The sequence below is a fragment of the Leucopleurus acutus genome (assembly GCF_964270905.1).
Source record: "Leucopleurus acutus genome assembly, chromosome: 2".
Classification (NCBI taxonomy): Eukaryota; Metazoa; Chordata; class Mammalia; order Artiodactyla; family Delphinidae; genus Leucopleurus; species Leucopleurus acutus.
The window spans coordinates 140,536,329-140,550,599 of record NC_139143.1 but is presented as its reverse complement, the minus strand read 5'-3'; the positions used below and the strand labels follow the sequence as shown (position 1 = coordinate 140,550,599).

The 14,271-nt window shown below is 39.1% G+C and overlaps 1 protein-coding gene across 8 annotated transcripts in view; it reads left to right on the top strand.

The window, feature by feature from the left end:
• Window positions 1–14,271, top strand: part of PATJ (PATJ crumbs cell polarity complex component) — a 358,003-nt gene that overhangs the window by 313,182 nt on the left and 30,550 nt on the right. For 7 of the 8 annotated variants that reach the window (XM_082834080.1, XM_082834079.1, XM_082834082.1 and 4 more), the window contains 5 exons: window positions 2,997–3,190; window positions 5,714–5,861; window positions 6,969–7,055; window positions 10,750–10,855; window positions 11,602–11,639. In XM_082834080.1, coding sequence (XP_082690206.1) covers window positions 2,997–3,190; window positions 5,714–5,861; window positions 6,969–7,055; window positions 10,750–10,855; window positions 11,602–11,639 — 573 coding nt within the window. The remainder of the gene's footprint in view (window positions 1–2,996; window positions 3,191–5,713; window positions 5,862–6,968; window positions 7,056–10,749; window positions 10,856–11,601; window positions 11,640–14,271) is intronic. The other variant, XM_082834078.1, reaches the window with a different exon arrangement.

Genomic DNA, 14,271 nt, shown 5'->3' with positions numbered 1-14,271 from the left:
TAAAGATAGCCAGACAGGCTCTTCTCTTGCCCCAGACAGGATCTTGTCCACAAAAGCATGCTGTGTGTTTAGTTAAGAAATGTAGCTCTCAGGTTGGTCAAGGAACATGTTTCCCAGCTTTAGATTCCACATTTGAACTTGTTCCAGTTGTGGCTGCAGTGTACAGATGCATAATGAGGCATAGTCAGCCTGGGGCCTGCAGGTTGCCTCGAGAAGAAGACAGGCCAGCTTTGGTGATACATTTCGAGACTGTACTTTTTCCAAACAATGGCTTTTCTGCTCATGAGAGTCCTCTGCCTGGTGCAGGCTGGCCTTCCATGGTTTTATACTATCCTCATGTTAAATGAGGACAAGCCAGGTTTTGCTTACAAAGATATAGTCAAATAAATTTTTAGTCCGGTAAGATTTATGATTCTATGATTAACATGGACTGTCTTCTTTCTGGTTCTTTTTTAAGGTTCAGACCCTCCTCTTACCCTACACCTATTCCCGTTATCCCCTTCTATTTTTGTGCAAGTGGGAGAAGAAAGAGTAGAGGGCTAATGCCTGGTTTTCCCTGTGGGGTAAAATAATAAGAACTGCTGCCCTAGTCTGGTTATTCTTTCCTTCCAAAGCAGCACTTCACCCATTTCCCCGAATGCCTGTCCTCGCCAAGGGACATGATATACTCCCATTGACAACTGGGGCTCCCTATGGCCCTTCTCAAATAGGGAACCCTGCTGTTACCACTCCTACCCCTCTACAATCAATGTTCTAGATAATGCATCTGGTGCTTATGTAAGGCACTTAAGGTAATACATCACTGCACGATATTCGAGCCACACAGCAATATTTCTCTTACAATTATTGGTACATTTAATGGTGTCTCTTGATAAGCAGAGGAGAAAATGAAAACTGTGAACTTGGAACAGATCACTTTGAGCAGACATCTTGATGCTGGCATTTAGTGTGAATTGCTTTTGTAATATTAGAGTTCATGACAATGCTTTTAATTAAAAGCATAGTTGTTAGGGCCTTTCAAAGGGTATTTTAGAGGCTTAGAGAATTCACCTTCAATCATGGAGGTAACTTTTTTTCAGTTGAGTAGCAGAAGTGGTCTTGTGTGCCATCTGTTGGAATACAGGAAAATAATCAGCTCAGGCCACATTTTCTGGAGACATTCTTTCCCCCTTTGTCTGTGGGTTTACCTCACAAACAATGAAAGCGCATTCGTGGGCCTGAAGTGCATTCGTGCGCCTAAAGTAACAGTGAATGCTGGTACTGAGAAAATACAGCCCTGACTGCAGTTACTTCAGTTCCTTTTAGAAATATCAATTGCTAACTTCTGTCAAGCTTAACTGTATGCCAAGCCCTGTGCCGAATGTACTCCAGGGTTTATTTCATTTAATCTTCACAACACTACATGGATATTATGATTATTGTTATTATTATTATCTCCAATTTGTGGAAGACAGAGTTGAAGCTGGCCTTGAGTAATCTATGTAAGGTTTCACATAGTAAGTTAAAATCAGCACTCAAACCGAATTCCATCTATATCCAAAACCCCTGCTTAAACACTGTTATTCTGGGTGTAGTTAATCTGAGTTCACAGACCCACCAAGATATACCAGAAAAGAAAGAGCAGCTTGAAAATTAGGCTTTTAAACAATTTCTTGACTCATAGCATCAGCTTTAAATAATAGCTCAAAAGTCACCTTCTCCAAGAAGGGCTCATTCTTCTCTTCTCCCTTCTCTGTAACCATTCTTTATGCATGAGTCCTGAGTCTTTGGAATGTTAGAACTGGAAGAGCCTTAGACCAGCCCCTCATTGTACAGATGAAGGAATGGAGGTCCAGAGGTAGGCTTGACCTGCCCAGGACACCCAGGGATGGACCAAAACACAGACTGAAACCAACATCTTGAGAGAACTCTGCCATCCACCTGGCCATGGTCTAGGCCCATCCTTCCCTTGGTTTGGCTCTTTTCCTAGCTGGGACCTTGAAGAAGTGACCCATGATTCCCTTCATTTGAGCCTAGGCTACTCTGCCTCTTAATTTCCCCCTTGTGTCATTGAGTTACCAACATCAATACTTGATTTTTGCTGTGTCAGGGAGCTCCAAAAACCCATTCTAAGAATAAGATGAGGCAGCATGGCATAGAAACTAAGGGTGGAAAGATAATCTGGGTTCAAATTGTGTCTCCTCCATGTACTAGCTTTGTAACCTTGGTCAAGTCACTTAACCTCTCCATGCTTCAGTTTCCTCATCTGTGAAATGGTAATAGTATCAGACAGTTAGTGTAAGATTGAATGAGGAAATTCTCATAAAGGGCTAATACACAAGCATTTATTAAGTAAATAAATAAGTTGGCTATGATTTTGCCATTTAACAGACAAGGAAATGGAAGCTCACAGAGTTTACATGACCTGCCCAAATTCACATGATTTTCTAGAAGCGGGACCATGGTTTTACTCAGTGCTGCTTCCAGTATAGTCTGCTGTCTAACGCATGGTCCTGTCTATGCTCACTCAGATACAGATTCAGATGAGTGGACTTCAGGGAGTCTTTGACGCTGTCAGAAATACCAGTCCCTCATTTCCTTCTGGCCTGTTCTGAAGTAGTCACGATGTTAGCAATTAAGAGTGAGGATGTCAAATTCAATCAGCAACTGAGTCCAAGAAATGCTGACCAAATACTAATGTTTATTTCCCCTTTGACCTCAATTAAATGAGCCAAGTAGTCCCTGCTGTCTCATGTTGAGTTCACAGTAAAGTTCACAGCCACCTAAAATTGCATTATCATGCGTACTAACCCACCCTCTATGCTTATTTGGGGTGGAGGTGTGTAAGGATTACGGCCTTTGTGTCTGAAGCAGCTATGACTGCTAGTGGTCACTCCCTGTGTGCTTTGGGAATGGCTGGACATTTCTGGAGGTTTTTCACTGGTTGGGTCAAGGAGCTAACCCAGACAGAGAGGCCTCTGCTGTCAGCAGCGCATCTTGGATGCCCGTCATTCCAGGTTAATGGGATTGACCTGCGGAGCGCCAGCCACGAAGAGGCCATCACGGCCCTGAGGCAGACCCCCCAGAAGGTGCGATTGGTGGTGTATAGAGACGAGGCGTACTACAGGGATGAGGAGAACTTGGAGGTTTTCCCCGTGGATCTGCAGAAGAAGGCTGGCCGAGGCCTGGGCCTGAGCATCGTTGGGAAGCGGTAAGGAAATGCTGTGAAGGTCAGGATTGATTGGCCTCCTTCCTTCGGAGTTTTAGGGGCTAAAGCCTATAAACACTGAAAGATAAAGCTTAGTATAAACTAATGATATGATTTCTAAAATTAACATTTTTATGGATACTCGAACGAGATGGGTCATGTTTCTGAGCAAGCCCAAAAATGTGTCATATAAAGATAGAAGCCCAGTCAACCCAGACTGTTCAGACTTTTATCCCCATGGCGAGTAAGAATAGAGTTTCTAAGGTTCTTTCAACTTGGAGTCACTTAGATCTGAGGCTTGCAGGGGTTAATTAAAGCAACTGTACCCAAGAAACAGCTGATATCAAGAAAGAGATTTATATATACAATGTTGGGTTAGGAAAATTGCTTTGCCATAGAGTACCATGTTAATTTCGTACTCTCTTAAACTAGTTGGGTAGTTCCTGAGACTAGCTGAGTTGACAGAGTCGACAGACATAGATTCTTCATGACTACAGTTTTCTATTAAGACAGATGTCCCCAAAATAATAGCTTGCAGCAAAAATGTAGGTAGATCCTTGTGGCTAGGCTACTCTTTTGAGATCTTTGCTGCTTACCTGTGTGATAGGAATTGCAGTAATTACTCCAGAATAATATTAACAGGTTAGAGAAGTAAGTAAGATTTTGAAACTGCAATTCTAGCTTCCACAGTTTACTGGCTTTAGATATCTAGTGTGTATTTATTCCAACAGGGCTGCAGGATTTTCATGTGACACCCCAATATAGCCTTAAATGGCACCAAACATATTCTTGGGAAGAATTGAAGTTGGTTTTACATATGTTGTGTCACGTGCCCTCACAGACCTCTGATGACTAGCCTAGTGGTTTTTTCCAGCAGTCCAAGCTGTTACTAAGATACTAGCTACCATTTTTGAGCACTGATTTTTGCGCCACGTACTGTGCTCTCATGATCTCTTTTTTACTTCAGCACCATAAAACCGTCAATTTGGAAATGCATTATGAAACAAAGGAGCTGAGACTCATATTTCTAAGCAAACTCAGTGGACATCTGGGTACAGAGCAACTGACAGAGCCCATGTTGAAGTTTCCTTTCTTGCTGTGATGCATACACGTGCCTGGAGAGATTCCATTTAGAGTAATGGTTTTTCCTTTATTGTCTCGTAGTGGATTGATGAAATAATCTTCATACAATACCAGCATTTTAGATTGAGTTTGTAAGGAACATTTACATTCCTTAGCACAAAAGGTTTCATTATAAAAGATAAGATGTAGGGACTTCCCTGGTGGTACAGTGGTTAAGAATCTGCCTGCTAATGCAGGGAACACAGGTTCTAAGCCCTGGTCCAGGAAGATCCCACATGCTGCGGCCCGTGCGCCACAACTTCTGAGCCCGCATGCCACAACTACTGAAGCCTGTGTGCCCAGAACCCGAGCTCCACAACAAGAGAAGCCACTGCAGTGAGAAGCCCATGCACCGCAACGAAGAGTAGCCCCTGCTCACTGCAACTAGAGAAAGCCCACGCGCAGCAAGGAAGACCCAAAGCGGCCAAAAATAATAAATAAATAAAGTAAAAAAACAAAAACCCATCTGAGCTAGAATGAGTTCATCTTTAAAAAACAAAAAAAAAGATAAGATGTATAAGCTCTCAAAATTCACAATTCTTTGCCTAGCAGTTCCACGACTAGGAATTTATCCTAACCATATGCTTGTAGATATGTTATTCACTGCACATAGTTTGCAGTAGCTAAAGAATGGAAATAACCTACTGATCTATGTCCACCAATAGTTTACTAATAAATGAAATTAAGGAACATTCATAGAATAGTATGTAGCCATAGAAAGAAAACATTGAGGAAGCTCCAGTGCTAATAAAGACCAGTTGCTAAGGTATTAAGTGAAAAAAGCAAAGTTAAAGAAAACAAAACTGGAGGGAAAAAAGGAGTGTATGTGCATGTATATCCATTTACAAGCATGTGTACTATACCCACATGCATTTGCTTACGTATACACAGAATATCTCTTGGAGATACCCAAGAAATGAGTAACATTGGTTACCTCTGAGAGGGAAACTTGTGGACAGGTGAACAGAGGTGAGAGGTGAACTTCCCCCCCACCCCTTTTTAACCTCTTGACTTTTGAGACATTTATTTGTTCATCAAATAAATAAACATAATTAAAACCTTAAAGTAATGAAGGCAGGGAAAGAGAGGGAGAGTGAAAAAGAGACTAGAAATAGATCATATGATAATAATTGAGCTGATCTCTAAGGAAATAACCTGTACATTTTAATAGTACTTAATTCTACTTTTTAAAGTGTATTTCCATTTTATTTCACTAAAATTATCCTCTTGCAGAAATTATGCCCTTGGGCCAATGAAAGTGAATATTACAGGCAGCGTAAATAGGTATAAGCTATTTAAAGGGCAAGCACTCTGAGGTTTATCATTTGGGAAGAATATCAGTAGTCTCAGATTTAATATAGAAATATTAGGTTGTGCCACTACACTGCTTTATGGTATTCACAGAAATGGAAGTGGAGTGTTTATTTCTGACATCGTGAAAGGTGGAGCTGCAGACCTTGATGGGAGATTGATTCAGGGAGACCAGATCTTATCTGTGAATGGGGAGGACATGAGAAGTGCCTCCCAGGAAACAGTGGCCACTATCCTCAAGGTGAGTCCCTAGCTGCTTTCTGTGTGGCTGGTATAACTCAAGTCCACTGGGAACGGTTCTAATCTGGCTTGTTTATAAAATGTGTTGAATTTTATGCTGATTCTAATTTTTTACTAGAGACCTAATACTTGATTATTTTAACCAATCAGGAATAGCCCTAAAAGAAAACTATTATACTGACTAACAGGATTGAAGGGAACCCTATCTGGGAATTTAAGCTAGTTTTTCATACTTGTGAGAATTCCAAGTATCCTCAATTGTCCTCTAAATGCATTTGATGGGACAGATTCTCCTGAAGTCACAAAATGTATCCTCCTCCCTCTTGGGCTATATTAACATGAATTCATCAAATCCAGCATTTATTGCTTGAAGGAACATTAAAGATTGTTAAAGACCAAGTCCTTCATCTCACAGTGAACTCTGAGAAAGTAGAAGGGCGTGCCCAAGATCTCAGAGCTGCACTTGAGGGGTTTTCCTGCCACCCAAACCGTCTCTCACTGAAGTTGCCGGGAGGCTAAGGCTCAAGGTTCCCTTCCAAGTGTCTTTGCCACATGGACCCTACCTCCCTTGAAAGAAACTGGTTAATAAAAATCCTTGTAAATTGCCATTCAACTATGACCAGGTGTATCTTATTCTGTTTCACAAATACTATAGCTGTAGGAGCTTTTGCAAAGATAAATGAATTTTATTTTAAAATCCTGCTTTCCTAAAATAGTCAACTATCAGTTACTACTCAACAGAGGAATTGCATTAGATTACCTCTGTGTTTGATTTTTCTGTCCTCCTTTTCACCACTTTTTCTTAATCATTTCACTGCTCGCAAATACTTTCATCAGAAGGGAAAAGGAAGAGAAAGGAGGTGAATTGAAATGTAATCCTTTTAACGTGTTTAAAGAAGTCGCAAAATCATGAGATGAATAGCATTGAGCTGATAAATTTTTGTGACCTTGTGTGATTTTTTTGATAACTGAATTTCCTTTCTACCTGTAGCCTTCATCAGCCATTTACAGTTCTTGGCTGCAGAGAGATGAGTGGAGGCACTGCCATGAGAATTTAGAACACAAATCCTACTGTTTTTCACCTCTGTTCTTTTCTTGTCTTCCCAAGTGTGCACAGGGGCTTGTGCAGCTAGAGATTGGAAGACTCCGAGCTGGTTCCTGGACCTCCTCGAGGAAGACATCACAGAACAGTCAGGTTGTTGATGGCTTCCCGTTAGACTGGCTCACCTGTCCGAATTGGGAGAAAGTTCCCCATTTCATAAATGATTGTTTGGAAACAATGTGTAATATACAGCATATTCACAACACCAAGTTCGGTGTACTTTAATGTGTTTGAAACAAAAAGTGAAAGGTGGGGTGGGAATTCATTATTCCCTAGATTTTTCTCTCCTTTACTGCCTGCAAATGTTTTCTTAGAACCCCTTTTCTCTCCCACTATTAGTTCTATATTACCTAGGCAGTGCATGTACACAGCTGTGTTTATTTAAAAAAGAAAGACGTAACATCTGGTGGCAATTTGACCCTCATTAGCACAACATTGTTCTATTCATTCAATTAAATATTGCTATAAAGTTAACTTGTGAATAGCCACTCACACATGCTGAGAGCAAGTAATGGTATATTCCTGGGAGAGCAAAGTGGGGGTTGTTTCTCCTGTGGGAGGGAGGCCTTAGTGGATGATATTTTGTGGGTTAGCAAACATCTCATGTTTATTTGCAAGGCTGAGGTAAATGCCACTTTTTTTCGGTGAAGTATATTTCACTGTATTTTTTTTTTTCATTGTAGTGGCTGACAAAGTCAAGACAGTAGAGGATATGTTAAGTCCCATTTGGTACATAATGAAACTATAGAAACTTACATGTGACCCCCAATCCCTTTTGTGGGTTATTAGATGGGCCTTTGTCTGAGGTTAAAAGCATGACTTTTGGTCTCCTTCCTAATTTCCTTAAAGCCACTCCAAGGTCTTTGTTTAGATGATGTTCTGATTTTATGGTTAGCACACAGGTGCTTCTGGAATTAAGTTAGCTGCCCCTTTTGCCTCATTGGTGTTAGAAAATGAGTGAAGGAAAAACAACATTGTTCAGATAGGTTCACAGATTAGCTGGCTTCTTTTAGATAATCATCAGAACAATCAAACCCAATAAACATCATGTTAGGTTTGGAAATTTTTTTTTTGGCATTTCTGGTTTATGTAATGGGCAGCAAATATCATGTGTACTAAGAGACAGTGGTGCATTAGGATTCTAGAGGTCAATAGTTGGTGAGGACTCTGACCAGACTTGTATCAAAAGTGGGAACTTGAGATGCAAAATAGTTGTCTTGGCTTCTTCCTTAATGGACGATTCAACTTGAGTGATTTCATTGAAGCCCTATTGTACATAGGGTTTAGAATACAGAATGAACAATACTGAAGATGAAATTTTTCTTCCTGGAGAGTATGGGAGGGCAACACAGAAGGGGTTCAATTGGGTCTCACTCCAAAAGGAGTTTGATAGATTGAAAAGAGAGAAAAGGTATCCCAGGGCTTCCCTGGTGGCGCAGTGGTTGAGAGTCCGCCTGCCGATGCAGGGGACACAGGTTCGTGCCCCAGTCCGGGAAGATCCCACATGCCGCGGAGCGGCTGGGACCGTGAGCCATGGCCGCTGAGCCTGCGTGTCCGGAGCCTGTGCTCCGCAACGGGAGAGGCCACAACAGTGAGAGGCCTGCTTACCACAAAAAAAAAAAAAAAAAAAAACGGTATTCCAGACAGAGGGTGTAGCATAGGCAAAGGCACAAAGGGGTTATAAGGAATTCCAGTGTTTTAAGAAAATTTTGGACTGACAGGTGAGGTGGTAGGTAGAACTGGATTTCTGTCCTTGAGGAATGTATATGTGCATCTTAGTGATGAATAAAGTTTACACTCAGGTTAAATACAAAACTAACAAATTTAGAGGCTCTATTATTAAAGGTCAAAAACCCTCCATGACCATTTATCTGTTATGTAAATGTGAGCTGTCATATTTCAAAAACCTGGAACGAAGTATCAAATACTTTTCTTTAACCTCTTTGCACAGAATTTTTATTTCAGAGGGTAGAAGTTTAATTCAATTTTAAGCAAAGCAGAAAATATATTTTATCCTTACTTTGTCCTTAAAATTATGACCTAGATGATATGAAAGTCTGTACTGATATGTAGCTAATGGGAAGAAGGCTTGTAGCAGACTGTAAAAGAAGTGTCCTCCATCTTCAAGAATTGAATATCAGCCCATGACCCAGATGGAGAAAAAGAGGAACCCATTCCCAAACATTTCCCCTCCAAACCTTTTTAAAGCAGTCAGGACTCTCTAGGGGCACGGATTTCCTTCTGGGCAATTATAAGATAGGGAGACAGATGCCTCCTTTTGAGGGTCTAGGAGAATTTTAACTCGTTGACTTGGCCTAGAGAAAGTGGGTTCATTAAGAGAGATCTTCTAGCCATGGGGCTACCAAGCCTCTTTTTTAAAAAAGTGTTTTCCTACCAACCAGGAAAGAGTATCTTTACTCTGCAGAGGAAAATGTATAATGGTAAAAGCACTTGAGAAATCTTTTCCTCAGATAACTGAGGGAATACCTCCAGGCAAAGTTCATATTTCTAAAGGCCTTGACAAACACAGTGTTCTGAGATTTTTTTTAGGGAAAGGTTATAATATGCTATACTTCCTCATTTCTGAGTAGTTATCTATTATAGCACCATTGATTTAAATCATATCCTTTCAGGAAAAATATAAAAACACTCCTTTTTATATATATATATATATATTTATATATATTTATATATATATATAATATATATATTATATATATATATATATATCTCCACTGTGAAGTGCACTGATGTCTGTAACTTACTCTGAAATGAATTTTTTTTAAAGGCAAACTGAGTGATGAATAGATATGTAACAAAAAAATAGTAAAATATTAATTGTGGAATCTAGGTGGTGTGTCTACTGTATCATTCAACTTTTCTGTATATTTCACATTTTTCATATTTAAGGAATGTTAAAATATTAAACAACTTTCATCATACTAAGGAAATGGATCGAATTATAATTTTTCAGGTAATAATTATGGTCTTAGGTTTACCTCAAAATTTTGAGGCAGTTAAAGCGTAACCGTGAGAATTCGGTAGAAAAAATTCTTTATTCATTAGTGGTGTCATTGTTTTCTGCATTGGAAAGATCCTTCACTGTGCATATGATTTTCATTGCATATGATTTTTATTGAATAGCCACTAGCCAAACATGACTATACATTATCTAAATTTATTTAAATAAACGTTAGATTTATTTTAAAATGATAGTAATGGAGGTATAGCAGATTGAGCTGAATTATTACCAACTCTAGGAAAATCTTTGAGGAAAAAAAATTTTAATATTCCTAAACTAATATATTCCCCTGATATTTACTGCTTTTTCTTACAGTTCAGGGTTCTTTCTATTTGATGAAGTTCCTATAAATCTAGATTTTATTATATTTGTTTTAGCAAAATAGATCAGTAATTTAGATAAAAAGAAAATAAATTTTGCCTGTAGTCCCAAATGACACTTAGTGGCATTAACTGATCATATGTAAACACTGTAACAGGCTGGGAAAATGTTTCTGATTTCATGTGGAGCACAAAAAGCTTAAATTACTGCACGTTTTCTACCTTGATGATTGAAACCACATATAAAAGCACATACAACGGAGAAAGCAGTGGAGCAAATGTTAAATGGGATTGTTTAGGGTGATAGAGAGGGAGTGTGAGTAATTTTTGTTTTCTTTTCTGGCCTCCACAGAATTTTCTATTACATGGTTATGGTTACTTCAGTAAGTAAAACAGTAATAATAAATATGAATTTCTAAGACTGACCACTGAGTTTGCTTTTCAGCAGAGTCAGCACAGCAGCCTTCATCCTTCCCTTGCTCCTGTTATCACCAGCCTGCAAAACCTGGTCGGCGCAAAAAGAGCTTTGGATCCTTCCCCACAAAACTCAGGTATTACTTGAGACACACCCTCAGCAAAACGATCCTGTTACCCAATTTAAAAAAATTTTTTTTAAATTTTTATTGGAGTGTAGTTGATTTACAATGTTGTGTTAGTTTCAGGTGTACAGCAAAAATATTTTTAAATCTTTGAACGTGGCCACATAAGCCCCAAGCTTTCTGAAAGGCCTGTTCTAAAGGAAGGAAAGCCATAGAGATTCGTTTTTGGAATATGCCTTTAACTTTACACATGAAAAAGAGAAAAGCAGAAATCTAAAGTACTTCATAAAGTAAAACCATTTCCAGAGAGAAAATTTTAAAATGACAGGTCCCTCGAGGAAGGTCAGAAGTGCATACCCCATCATGGGTGGAGTGGGGAAGGCATCTTTTTAAGCCTTTCCTTGGGTAAGGTTATCATTGATTAAGGTGGAAAAATGTTCAGTGAAACAGAAATGGCTCACCCTCCAAGCCATTTAATCACCGTATTCCAGGCAGCGGCTGCTACGGGCCATCAGCTTTTGTCAGACCAAATGATTATGGCCACATCTATCTCAAACAGAGAGGACTTGTTTAAAATAGAGGACATAGCCCCTGATTGATGGTCACCAGTTTGAATTTTGAGAAAGGGTATAATGCCTGCTTGCCTCAGTATTCCCTCCTGAAAGACCTAGAAAATGATACCATTTTCATGGGACAATATTATATCCTAAATATATTGTCTCTTACTTTTAAAAAGTTAATTTGTTGTTTCTTCATAGGCACAGATGTGGGACTAAGGACCATTGAGATAATCAGGGTAAGTCAGTTATTTTGCTTTTTTTCTAATTTGTGTTGCATAATATGTACATCTTTCCCTCAATACAATATATTGGATTGTTAGTGTGTTCTTTTAAGTTACTGAAGGCAGTATATGGTCTATGTAACACAAGCAGTCTTAGGAAAATATAGTAAAGCACATACATGACCACTGTGAACTTTTTGGTGCACCACATTCACTTCATTTTGTGCACTGTGTTTACGTTTTAAAAAACAAAAAATGGTACATTAGACATACTCTTGTAGCTTGTCTTTTTTACTTTAAAGCATGGACTTTTAGCCGTGTGAATAACTATTTTTTGACAGCAGATGGTATGATTTTTGTCAGTTACATAGTATTCCATTGTATGAATGTGCTGTAATTTTTCTTAACCAATGTCCTCTTATTAAACAATTAGCATATTTCTCAACTTTCACCATCTTTTATAGCAAAATGTCTTTGTATTTTCTTTTTGGCTCATATCATGGGTGATTTCTTTAGGATTAATTCTTAGAAATGAATTGTTGACTCCAAATCCACACTTGTTTAAAGGCTTTTATATATAATGCCAAATTGCCCTCCTGAGAAGATTGTGTAAAATGCATTTCATTTCATAAAGTTGTCAAATCCTGATTTTCAGACTCCTGATAATCCTGTGCGATTTTTCAGACTCCTGTGTGATATCCAGAATATTGGCAAGCAGTTTTATTTTCCTTATTCTTACCATGAAATTTGGGATTCAAGCAATAGTGAAAAAAATTATGACCTTGTTGTAATCATGGATCAACTTCAGTAAAGTGATATCCAGCTTAACTTAGTTCCCTGGACTCAATTATAGCTGTGTTTAAAGACACTGTACCATTTATTAGCTCTATGACCTTTGTCAAGTTACCTAACCTCAGTTTGCTTATCTGTAGATTGGGGGTGATAACCCTTGCCTCACAAGGTAAATCTTGTTGTGTGGATTAAATGAGGTGTAATGCATACAGTATACTTAGCATAGTACCTAGTTCATCATGAATGTCCAGGAGTTCATTATTATTAACTACAGCTTTGACTAAATCTGCCTTATTTGTTCCCAGTATCTTTCCACCAGTGTGGCAACTCAAATGTTCCTCGTATGGGGAAGTTAAATGTACCAACATGTGCATAATTATGGATAAACTAAGGAAACATCACAATGGATTTGAACAAAGCCAAATTATTCCATAAATTTCTCCTCATTCCAAGATTTATAACATATCATTTTATGTTTCCTTAGTCATTTCAGCTGCTTGTTTTTACAGGCTTTTATAAAAAGGCCTGCTCCTACCCACCCTGTTCTCCCACATACGGTCCGAGCAGAAACTTCATAATGAAACGCATCTTACCATTTGCATGTAGGGTTTTACTATTGATGCATTCAGAAAATAGAAGCTAGACACAAACACTTTGGAAAACAGAATATTAAAGTTGCTGTCATTTTGTTCTTTTTCCTTTGTCCAACTTTATCGAGGTGAAATTGAAACACACTAACCTGTGTATATTTTTAAGTGATCGGGTAAAACTGCAGAAGCCTTGCAACCCTGTAGGTCCCTTTTCTGCAACCACTCCCCTAACATTTATGTCATTGTTGTCATATGTTTACATCTACATAAATTGAGAACCCCACCAGACAATGGTATCATCTTGGCTTTAAACTGTCCTGCATATTTGAAAAAACTTAACAAGAAATTGATCGCATTTTACTGGTTCTTTGCATGTTGAGTAACTTAGGGGTTTTTCCCAGCCCTGGTGAATGTTATTGCTGTGTAGACTCTGAAGAATGCTGGTGTTTATGTTTTAGCAGGCATCCACCCAGTTAGGCTCAGACTGAAAGTTATGTCACCTTTTGTAAGTGGTAGTTCAAAACTCAGTTCAGTTCCCGAGTGTGGGTCTGTCCCTCATATGCGTGGCTTAGACCGAACCTGAGAATTCTGTGGATGCACTCACAGAGGGACAGGATCCCCTCCTCTGACTCTCTACTCTAGTTTTCTTCCTTCATTCTCCAGCCATCAGGGCTCCTTTTCCTGGTTCCTCTGACCAGAAAGATGGGAGTTAACATCAAAGTTTTAGCAGTTTGCCCCACCTTTACAGCTCCTTGACTGGGTCTTGTCTTCAGGACAAAGCTGCCAGGAAAACAACGGGGAGATACACCCTCTGCTGTCGTCTCTCCAAGTTTTGGCTCTCCACCACAATTTCTTTGAGTTTCTTTACTTTTCAGAAGTCTTAGGTAGTTGTACTTTAAATTTTGACAAGAGGTCTTCATTTTCATCAGTAGGAGAAAGATGCTATAGAGTGTGCATGCCACTGTGCTGAAACTGGAACTTGTCACTTATTCTTTTAGTGATTTTTAAAATGTTAACCCTGGGATATAAATGTGGGGGAAACCTGCACAAAGGCCAGAATCTCTTCACCAGGGTTGGAGTGAACAGACGGCCTCATCTCAATCTCAGAGAACATTTTCGGTCGCATGTTACTTCTCTCTCCAAACTCTGTACTCACTACAGTGGGTGTCTTCAAAGATCCTTTGTTCTAGCATAGTCCTGCAGCTCTTTCAGAGCCAAGTGTGTTTGTTCACACCCAGAAGAGCATGAGATGTGCAGTAATTTAA